This window comes from Pelophylax lessonae (assembly GCF_965119305.1).
Source record: "Pelophylax lessonae genome assembly, chromosome: 8".
Taxonomy (NCBI): Eukaryota; Metazoa; Chordata; class Amphibia; order Anura; family Ranidae; genus Pelophylax; species Pelophylax lessonae.
The window spans coordinates 205,392,611-205,404,690 of record NC_138775.1 but is presented as its reverse complement, the minus strand read 5'-3'; the positions used below and the strand labels follow the sequence as shown (position 1 = coordinate 205,404,690).

Genomic DNA, 12,080 nt, shown 5'->3' with positions numbered 1-12,080 from the left:
TAAGTTCAGCCTCATCAGTGCAGCCTTATAAGTCTTTATGCCTTATATGCCTCTTTACTGCCCATCAGTGCAGCATATCAGTGTGGCCTCCTTATTGGTCACCAGTGCAGCCTTATCAGTGCCAATTAGTACAGCCTTATATCACGGGATTAGTAAGATTACTCTGTTAAGATATTTGGACTTGTGTTTGCTGCCACTGATTGTAATTATAGGATTTTTTCACTTATGTATATAATAAATAGGAAGTCCATAGTCATTATACAAATAATGAAATATTTTTTTTGCTGCCCCCCTGCAAAGTGCTGCCCTAGGCCTGGGCCTTGTTGGCCTAGGCCAGGATACAGCACTGGCTTTCATACAGCATGGCTATAATTAGAATTACAACCTAAAACACGATCTTATTCTCCTTCTGAGTATGATGATATCACGTGTGAGACTTTTTCAGTGCCTGGACTGATTATGTACCAGATATTGAATCTTGTGTATCACACAAATTAAGCAATTGTAATAAAAGTAATGTACTGTAATGGTGGCCTCTTTACAAGTAGTCGGGTAATATAGCTTAGTGTACATCTCCTATAGCAGGCCCAGTTCCTATAAGCCAAGCAAGCTTAGTATAGCAACTGGTATATGACTGCCCCAGGAATGCCATGTTCACTGTCCAGGTAGTACAGGAAACCTAAGAAAGGAAGAGTTGTGGTTCCAGGAGTGCAATTTTCTGCAGGGTATGGCTGGGATTGGTGTGGCAGTGATCAGGGACATTGTAACTGGCATGGCGGTAATCAGCAACAATATGACTGGTGTAGTGGTGATCAAGGACACTGTAACTGGTGTGTCTGTGATTATGGACAATATGACTGGTGTGGTGGTGATCAGCAACACTGGGACTGGTGTGGCAGTGATCAGGGACACTGTAACTGGTTTGGCCATGATTATGGACAATGTTACTGATGTGCAAAAATATTATTCAAAGTGTAGGGGATTCACTTTAAAAGTAGCAGTGATGTATCTATATATGCGTGTTTCTTCATAAAACAACAATCCTTACAAAAGTCCAAAAGAAAGCTAATAAATAATATTTACCAAGTGTTAGTGCAATACACTTTTACTTCTACTGTTTAAATAACAGTGAAGCAATCTTCTCTGGTTTAAATGTCCTCAAATCCAAACACCTCCTCGCGTGCACAGGCGATCCCTCTTCTCCTCAGAAGAAAACTCCCCAATCTCACATGCCTTCCATTCTCATGATTGGCAAGATAGCTTAAAATTCAATGCACCGAACGACTCTTGTCCCATATAGGTGTTATTGGATGCCTCCACAGGGTTCACAAATGATCCCTTAATAGTAAGATATTTGGTTTCTATGATGTGTACCTTTTTAAAGTCTCACATTTACTTTCTTATTTTGGGTAGCGTACTCTGGATGTGGTACATTGCGCACAACATCTGGCATCCTTATTCATAAACTTTTTATAAACCCTGTCTAATTATCTTGGAAATTCTGCTTTTGAATATAAATGTATGCTTTCTATTAAATGTACAAATATAATCCAAAGTGCCTTTGTTTTCTTTTAGAAAGGACAGTGGGAATACAACATCTGCAACAATGAAGTAGCTGCACAAGTTTTGGGCTTAACAGTAAATTCACAAGCTTCTAATCCAAACGTCCCACCAGTTGTTGTTGAGCCATATATGAGTACAGATGCAAGCAGTTTCCCCAACCCCGTGATTGTGTATGCAGTGGTAACTCAAGGATTTTCCCCAGTTTTGGGTCTAAATGTTACTGCTATAATAGAACCAGAGAATGGAAAAATAAGAACCTTGCAACTTTTAGATAATGGTGCAGGTAAATGTCTTTTTCTACAATTACATTACTACTTCCTATGTATAAAAGCTACAACATGTAGAGGAATCTAAAAAGCCAAAGTAGAACACTAGTTCTGGTGACCTTTGGGTCCCCAAGGAATTGCTTTCATTTGCAGGGATTATCTCTCACTTCCTGTTTGGCTATGGGACAGGAAGTGAAGCGAAATCTATGCAAAAATTCTGTCGGGTTATATTCTTCCCTTACTCTATCCAAAATGGGAAAAAAAAAGTTTCGCCTATAGTTCTACTTTAAGGCAGTTTATTTGGTATAAATGGGCTCTCAGGACACCACAACAGATGATAAAATGTACATTAACGTTTTTTAAGAACGCAGTGCACCACCACACAAGATGCAATGTGTGTTGGGCTCTACTGTACAATGCATTGAGTGCCATTCAAATAAATGCCACTGCAATGCACTGTACATAGAGCAGGTGCATTACTATGCAATATGATGATGTGTTTTTTTGCACGCTGCCCCATCACACAAGTGTGAATGGGCCCCGAGGCCAACCAGAAATCGAATTTTTTTTTCCCTGAATACAACAACAACATTTTTGTGCTTACTTTTTTTAGCTTTAATTAGTTGGACCCTAAAATGCCATATTTCTCAGTGCTTGACAGCTTTGTGAATTGAATAATTCTAAAAACCAGTCAGCACATAGAGATTCTTGTACAAGAAAAACACAGACTTGAACAAATGATTATTGCCTCTCTGTTTGGCCGCCACATGACCACATGACCTAACTTTTCCTCTACTACACATTTAAATCAGAATTTCAGTTTTTGCTGGCAGAGCCATGTATTTCAACATCTGTAAACATTGTCAACCGACTGTCTGCACTCTCTCTTTACTCTTCAAACATCTGTTCTCTTCTTTTAGTTTGTGCATTCATTCTACCACTACTGGCTGCTCAGTTGCACAACATTCAAATAATAATGCTGTCACCTCAACTTGCCCTATAATTGAACAAGTCACCCTGGTTTTTACCTTTCACATCCTTGGTTGTTGTCTGAAATTGGCTGACACCATTTACATATGATCACTGCATATTACTTCTTTTTTTGTTATTTACAATGAATATAGTTCTCCGATTTTGTTATTTGCATGTCAACACAACACAGTACTTCTCCACCACTTCTGTATGCTGAGGGTGATTCTGAGTATTCATTCTAGTTGTGTATATATAGATGCTGCACAGTGATATTTCTCCTTCTCTGTATGCTAAGTGTAATCTCAGTATGTTATAATGTCTGCATATATGTTTCCTAGGGTTCCTTCACACAGACAGCCAGGTAACAGTAAAAGCTTGTGGTTGAACTTAGGTTTTACAGACCCCTGGCAAAGCACATAAAGAAAGACGTGCAGCGGCCACGAATAAACTGCATGACACTAATGAATGCAGCTCATTTTATTGTATGGGGCCAAGCCGCAACCGCACTGCTAATGTGTGCATTGTGGCTCAGCCTTTTAAGGGTTAAAACAGGTAGCGAGGCAGTTGACATCTCTAATATTGTAATAAGCAGGAAGTCCCGCACTGGATGTAATGAGTACAGGGACAAATCCCGACACCGATGATGTCATCACGCTAGGCAGTTCCAGGCGTTAGCTCCAATGTGATGAGCAATCTCTGTGCACTGCTCTTTCAGTTGTTATGTTTGGAGATGTCATATGATAAACTCTGTGAATAATACATAGCTTCTTCTTTTTTTTCTATAATATGTGTTTATTGAGATTATTGCATGGCATACAAATCAGTATTTTGCAGATAGTAGTACATCTTATCTCAAGACATGTAAATATCACATACTTTAAAAGAATTATAACATGCCATCTCAAGTTGTTTTGCTCCATATCCTAACAGGAAGAAGAGGAGTCATAGAGGAAAAAAAGGGGGGGGGGGCGGGGATTGGGAATGTAAAGTGGGGCCTAATATTGATTATCCCTTGAAGGTAAAGTTCTACGTGATGGAAGAGTGCTGCACTGCAAAAGTCTGAACAGTGAATATAGAGCAATTGTATTCACTTTGGTAGGGGACTAAATCACTAATGGACTATATTATATTTATTCACATTTTTTGGAAGTGTTACATTTTGTCACTTTTGCACTTTAACCACTTGCCGACCGCCGCAAGTATATATACTGTGGCGGTCAGCCCCGTGCAGGCAAAGTGACGGTACGTCACTAGCCTGTGAGCCAATAGGGGGCGAGCTCCCGCCCCCGCTCGTTCACGGACACCTAAGCGCGAGTGACCGGCGGACCCGATGTCCGCCGGTCACTCGCGATCGTCAGTTACAGAGAGAGAAAGGCAGGCAGCTAATGTAGGACCGTTGATCTCTGCTGTTACACACACAGCCACATCCCTTTACAGTTAGAAGCATGCCCCTAGGGACACACTTAACCCCTCCTTCTCTAATAAAGTTAACCCCTTCCCTGCCATTGTCATTTTTACAGTAACAGTGCATATGTATAGCACTGATAACTGTAGTAATGTCACTGGTACCCCCAAAAGTGTCAAAAATGTCAGTCAAGGATCCGATCTGTCCGCCGCAATGTCGCAGTCCCGCAAAAAAAATCGCAGATCGCCGCCATTACTCGTTAAAAAAAAACCAACAAAAATGACAAATCTTTCCCGTAGTCAGTAAACGCAATAACTTTTGCGCAAACCAATCAAAATACGCTTATTTTGCGATTTTTTTTTTTACCAAACATATGTAGCAGAAAACAAATTGGTCAAAAATGTTAAAAAAATTTGATTTTTACATTTTTTTGGGGGAATTTCATATAAAAAAATGTGAAAAATTATTATTTTTTTCGAAATTTACGTTTTTTTTTGTTTATAGCGCATGATCAAAAAATCGCACAGGTGATCAAATACAACTAAAAGAAAGCTCTGTTTGTGGGAAAAAAAGGATGTCAAATTAGTTTAGGTACAGCGTCGCACGACCGCGCAATTGTCTGTTAAACTCACGCAGTGCCGAATCGCAAAATAGGGCCTGGTCAGGAAGGGGGTAAAATCTTCCGGGGCTTAAGTGGTTAAAATTGTCACACTGTAATCTATGAATTATTTTGACATTTTTGCAGTGGATCACTCACATTTTCAATTTTGTTATTTTCTTTATGAATTTATCATAGTGAAAGTACCCATTTGGTATTTATTTAGGAGGTTTTATTTATCTTTACACAATGGATTATGTATTTTAGAGGGGTAGCACTGCACTATCTTGGCTAATACTTTATTTTAAAGTGGAGTGAAACACTCGGAGGGGAGTGCTAGCTGCTTGGATAGTTATCATATTTGGTTGTGCAAATTTAATTTGGTTGGTTAATATTATCTCTGATAATGTACAGTACTATGTTTAATTGTACTATTGGGAATATTATTACATGTACTGTGGAAAAGTTTGTATAACTGCACCAATATGGTTTGTCATAATCTACCTAGAGCAATAAGATAGAATCACATGCATTTTTATGTATGTTAAAGTCTTTTCTTATTAAATTTGGTATGTTTTCAACAAAGCTAACGGTTGCTTGTACCTACCTCAAAAGATGTTCTGAGTTTAGTTGACATATTTGCCTTGCATCTCTGAATTGTATGTTATCCCACTAAATGTGGTTTCTTTACAATGAATTCAAATTTATTTTTAAATTTTTTTTTAAGGGGCGGATATTATCAAGAATGATGGAATCTATTCCAAATACTTTACAGACTTTAGTGGAAATGGCAGATATGGTTTAAAAGTGCGAGTTGAAAGTAAAAGCAAAACTGCCAAATTGGCGCTGCCAAAAAATCAGGCATTATACCTACCTGGCTATGTTGAGAATGGTAAGAATGGTACAGGGCGTTAGCAAATATAGAAAAAAAATTATATAAACATTCATTAATGTTAGGAGACCTAGTTACCAGATTTTTCATTTTAACAATACTCTTCGCATAAGATTAGAAGTGTGTTTAATGTATTTTATGCATTCTTTACCAGTAAAAACCACCCTTGTTTAGACATCCATAAGCCTCGAAACTGCTGCTTGAAGTCCATCTAGTTCAAGCAATAAAAGGGAAAAAAAAATTACAATCCTATATACACAAACCCATACCCACAGTTGATCCAGAGGAAGACAAAATACCCAGCAAAGCATGACGCAGTTTGCTCCAGCAGGAGGAAAAAATCTTCCTGACCCCCAGAGAGGCAATTGGATGTTCCCTGGATCAACTTTACTTGTAAATGTTAGTATCCAGTTATATTATGTACTGACTAAGCTGGACAGAACAAACTTTTGAGGCAGTTATTTCCACATTTTCACAGCACTTACTATGAAGAAGCCTTTCCGTATTTGAAGATGAAATCTCTTTTCCTCTAGGTGTAAAGAGTGCCACCTTATGCTCTATGATGATCTTAAAGTGAATAAGTCAACACAAATGTAGCGCACCCCCTTAGGAGCCGCAAGTTAAATGGGATTCCCCACCTGGCACAGCCAGGCACACCAAATATTCACAGGCACACTTGAGTCAGGGAACAGTCAAGTGCTTGGGTTTTTTTGTTTTATTGAGGGATTAGAACTTGGATAGGGATTGGGAAATTAAGGGATGCCCACTTGAATTCCAAAAACTTCAGGGACAACTTCTCCTATATACAGTCTATATACACTCCTCACTTTCTCCAGCACATTTGCTTGCAGAACTCCAGCTGGCACACTATTTTCAGATCTGACAAAGCACTTAGAGCAGATTTAAATCAAAAGCCTGTTATAGGCAGGAACAGAAGGCCCCTTAAGTGTGTAGCAAAAAATGCAGTGTCCAGCTTAATTACTCCTGTGGCTACTGATTTCAGTGCCACCTCTTCAGGCACTGCCAGCCTACCTGGCTGCACCTGCCCCGTTCACTAGCCCTCCTTGCTACTTCTTCCCAGTTCTCCCAGACTAATCTTTACTCCACAGTCCTCCCAGACTGATCACTCACCAGCCCACCTGACTTCAGCCCACCGCAGACCTCTCAGGAGACCTCCTGGACGTGCTGACCTGCTCCTGGTGTCCTCTCCTTGCTCCCGTACCTCCAGGAAAGATTCCTCAGTGTGTTGTAGAGGGTCCCTCCAGCATCTGAGCACTAGGCCCAAAGTCACCCCCCCTCTAGGCTAGGGGGCGCCCCCAAGGGCCACTGACAGCCTCCTCAGAACCTCATCTCCATCTTCCACCTGAATGCTCCGGCTGGCATGACTCATGCCTATTTATGAGGGGCCTACCTCCTTTCAAACCCTTTGCTGGGGATTGGTTGGGGCCCTCATAAATATGCCAAGCAGCGCCTCCTAGCTTCCACCTACCACTTCTGGAAGCTTCTCCAAGGTTCCAGAAAGCAGGGGGAGGCACCAGAGATGCTCCTTGCTGAGTCATCCAGCCTCACTGAGTCACTCAACCTTGACCCAGATTCAACCCAGACCTGGCTGTCAGCCAAGCCAATTTGTTTATACTAACAAAACCTATTTACACCTAGCACAATAGCTAGAGGGTGCTACACCAAGTTCACTATATGGACCACTTGTGTATGATATTATTATACATGTTGATCATATCCCCTTTAATCCCCTCTTCTCAAGAGAGATTAAATTCAGTTCCTCTAATCTTTCCTCATGTCAGATGTGATGTTAGTAGCCCCAGCAGACTCGGAACTGTCACTCAAATTACGCTCTGTAGTATTCCCCTTTGCTCCTCCCCCAGCAGCTACATTATGGGATATGGGCCAGCATAGACAGTAATTAGACACTCCAAGAAGAGGAATGGACGATGATGTGCAAGGAGGGAGGGAACTATGCAATGGCACACTACAAACCACTAAAATAAATGCTGCAAGCAAGCATTTCAAATACTTGCTTTTTGTGTTTTTGCATGCAAATTTTAGGTTGGTGACAGGGTATCTTAAAAGTCAATATAAATTATAAATATCATAACCTATATAACCTAATAATATATATATATATATATATATATATATATATATATATATATATATAACCTTAGGGAAGGTTAGTAGGGCTCTTGAGTCAGATGACTTGGAGCTACGATAGCAGTTCATGGGCCAATAACATCATCAGCATCTTCAGTCAAAGTTATCGAAGACTTTGCTAATGTCATCTCGTACAATGCAGAGCTGTTGTGGACCACATGACCTATTATGCAAGGTTTTGCTCACATGATCCCAGAATTGGTATGCGGTATCATCTGTTTATTGGAGTCAACAAGCAAGATTATGATAGTTCGGGTGGGTGTCCCCTCTTTTCCATCCTCCCTAATGTCAGATCCAAACATACTTGCTGTGAACAATATCACTAGCTTTCAATCTTTTTTTTAGTAGCTGTAATCATGCACTGAATGAGTTCCTTAAAAGCTAGGTTCAAATAGGCAGCTATAGGCCTCAGTTTGAAGTTAGTATGTCTCTAATGCCCCTTGCTTTTCATCTTTATCAAGAACAGATGAAGTTCCCAGACACACTACATATTCTTATAGCAAAAAATACAAATGTATCTTTTCATGTGTTACATGTATATGGTAGTATTAGTTAAAAAGAGTATTTCAGACTTTTTCTACTAATACCTTTCATATGCTTATTTCTTTTGTGCATAGGTGCTATATTCAGTAACCCCCCAAAGCCAAAAGTTACGACTGATGACCTAAATCTAGGGGATTTTACAAGAACAGCTTCGGGAGCTGCCTTCAGAGTAACTGAAGTACCATCAGGCCCCCTTCCTGATGTGTTTAAACCTGGAAAAATCATAGACTTGTATGCAATCTTTCGAGGCCAGCAAGTTACATTATCTTGGACTGCTACTGGAGATGATCTTGATCAGGGCAATGGTATGTGTTAAATGTTATGTGTTAACATTTTTTTAAATTTTCTGTTTGTCTTTCAAGTCTTGGACTTTGGTGTTCAAAAGGATTCCAACTGGATTATCAGTCATGTAATGTATGGTCTGAAAATACCTACAGAGATGTAATACATAGTTAATTATTGTTATTATGGTTGGAAAAAGACACATGTCCATCTAGTTCAACCCATACATGGTACTTTAAGATATGAGGGTGCATGTGTTTGTTCTCCTTTCCTCTCATGATGCAGCACTAGGCGCTTGATTGGCCAAATGCCAATCACAACGGAGGGACGAGAGTCCATAAAGTTCCAGCCCAGAAGTTAAGCTGGCCATACATAGTTTTTTGTTTTTTTTTTTACGTTCAGTCAGAAAGCTGAAAGAAAAGGAACTAACAGATTCCTGCATTTACACAACTCCAGGACATTGTATACAGTAACTACACTAATTAACTACACACTTTTTAAATTATTAGTTTAAAGCACTTAAAGTCTAAGGGCTCATTTACATTTAAGTGTTTTACCCCTGCATTTCAAGGCATGTCACCATTTAAATTATTTGTTTAAAGCACCTAAAGTCTAAGGGCTAATCAACATTTAAGCATTCTAACCCATGCAGTTTAAGGCATGTCAACGCATGTACATGGGTTAGCCATTGTTTTAAACAATACTAATTAATTTCTGTGTGGGGTGTTGCATGTGTTGCCCATTTTTTGATGCATTGAAGTGCATTATGGGGCCTACAAAAGACAATGGCAGGACATGAAAAAGCATGACATTAGGTAACACACCTTAAAATATTTACACAAAGGTCACATATACATTAGAACATTGTCATATATGCAATAGATTGTGCAGAAAAAAAATGTACGTGGTAAAAATAAATGAAAAAAGACAAACAAATTTCTTAGCCTTTGAGATGCATCTTGAGAATTCATCATCAAGCTTTCACCTACCATGCTTCCCAAGAAAAATCTGCCATATTACTCTGCATCTCCTGATCCCTCTGCTCTCATTTTTTCCTGATGTTTGCACTGCTGAACACATTTTAGTAATTCTGTGTCCTCGCTGAGTAGATTGTCCTTGTTTCCTGTTGTGCCAAATATAGTATACGTATAAACGTTACAGTGTAAAGTAGGGTACATTATATAAGAAAATCGAGTGAACGATTGTCCGATTTTGTTTGTTGTTTCACAACAAATTGAAACCGATAAACAAAAATTTGAAAGAAATTTCTAGTACGACAAAGGCTTTTTTGTTGTTGTTTATTGTTTCTGATCATGGCAGTCTTTCTTTTCTGATTTTTCTTGTACAAAAATCATGCGAAAATGGTACATATTAAACAAAAATCGTTCATTTTATTCCTCTTCGAGAAACATTTTGGAGTTTGCTTCTTCGAGAATTTTCGTACAAAAAAGTCGGAATCGGATGTCAAAAGTTGTGTTCAAAAATCGTACGCAAGTTCTTTGGATGAAAATTCTCACCCCATTGTGTGCGAGCCTTTAGGGTCTCAGGAACCAGTTAAAGAGAAAGTATAGTGTATTTTTAGTGAGCACATATTATTATTGCAATTATTATTATTGTATTTTCTTCATGTATTTTTTTCACATTTTGCAATTTATAGATTAGCCACTAGAAGGAGCAAACACTAAGGGACCATTTAGATATATGCACATACATAGAGATGCATTTTTTTTTTTTGTAGTATTAGGCAGGTGTGTTGTAATGCATTAACATACCTTGACGTGCATTTTGATGCACGTTGACCTACATTTTTCAATGTGTTTTTGGATTTATAATTTGGAGTGGATAAGGCTAACAACAGCTGACCAAGGCTTACTAATACCCGTTGCCAGTGTATCAAAATGCATGTTATATGCATTTTGATCCACTGCTATTGACTTCAATGGGCCTTCATTGCAAAAAATATATATATTTTTGAAAACACACTGCACTGCAGCACTGATGGGATGAAGATGGGAAGAGACTATTCCTATTATAAGCAAGCTGGACACATGCATTTTGGCGCATTGCAATGCATGCATTAAAACACAAAAGTGTACTGTAAATGTAAAAGGCTCAATAGAGCAAAGGGAGAATGGCTGATTCACAGGGAACAGTTACAGTGTAAAAATCACTCCATCTACCTTCAGGGTGTGCATTTATTTAATGTTTCAGATACACATTGTGAGAAGGAATGGTTTATTCTGACACTTAGAATTCAGCATGATCTTTCCTAACTATTTAACATTTTTAACTTGTGATTGTAGACTTGTAATTACACAGTTTTTTTTTATTTTTGTTTTTTTTTCAGCTTCCAGATACGACTTGCGAATGAGTCACAACAGAGAGGAATTATTAGACAACTTTGAAAATGGCACAGTAGTCAATACAACAGATCTCCTACCACTACCAGCTGGCACTTTGGAGCAATTCAGTTTTACTCCACAGAATATTACTATTAAAAATGGTACTGTCCTTTACTTTGTCCTGGTTGCTATAGACAAAGTCAATCAAATGTCAGAACCTTCTAACTTGGCGAAGGCATTGTTGTTCATACCTCCAGATCCAAGATCCAACTCAAAGACAGGTGTCATGGTGGTACTGATTCTACTAGCAGTATTCTTTTCCATAGGTGTGGTGGGATTATCTGTGTATTGTCTTTTAAGCAAAAAAAGAAGAAACGTAATATAAAGTGTAACGTATTTTCAGTGAACAAAATGTCGAAAAATAAGGAGAAAGGATCAAAATTTTGTTTTTTATAGTTTGATAAAAAAAAATGTATACCATTGAATATTGTGTGCACTACTGTCAGGATATCTTATTACCTCATGCACATATTTTATATTCAAACTGGTGTGCCACAGGAAAGTTCTTATCATGCTCAGTTGTTGTTGCAGCAGTGGCAAAACACAAAATAAAAGCACCCTCAATTAAATATTGCCCACCACATGCAGTGCTGTATGTCTAGCCTGGAAGTATGTGCCAATTTATGGACCCTCTAGGGTTGCAACCATTACAGTGTTTATCTGCTTTACAATTGAAAATATTATTTAAAGAAGAACTCTTTGTATCGTATTGGATTTCCATGCCTGCACTGCAAGGGTAACTGCTCGTTTTTGTCTTGGGGATTGCAGAGCAGAGATATACTTACCTAATCCACCAAACCTCCAAGCGCAAGACTGGTCCCCACTACTCCTGCCCCCCTTCCCTCCCCTTGCACGCTAGTGATCTTGTGAATGGACTGTTCCTGACATCATCACACCCATAGACCAGCTCTGGACATGAGGACAGCAGGAACAGTCCACTGCTGGACGTGGGGGGAGTACAGATTTCCAGAGCATGGGAGAAAAAGCC

At 39.0% G+C, this 12,080-nt stretch overlaps 1 protein-coding gene across 1 annotated transcript in view; it reads left to right on the top strand.

The window, feature by feature from the left end:
* Positions 1-11,439, top strand: part of LOC309561726 (calcium-activated chloride channel regulator 1-like) — a 105,576-nt gene extending 94,137 nt beyond the window's left edge. The window contains exons 12-15 of the mRNA XM_082265719.1: positions 1,576-1,846; positions 5,532-5,696; positions 8,483-8,713; positions 11,038-11,439. Of these exons, the coding sequence (XP_082121845.1) occupies positions 1,576-1,846; positions 5,532-5,696; positions 8,483-8,713; positions 11,038-11,417 (1,047 nt within the window). The 3' untranslated portion in view covers positions 11,418-11,439. The remainder of the gene's footprint in view (positions 1-1,575; positions 1,847-5,531; positions 5,697-8,482; positions 8,714-11,037) is intronic.
* The last annotated feature ends 641 nt before the right edge of the window (positions 11,440-12,080 follow it).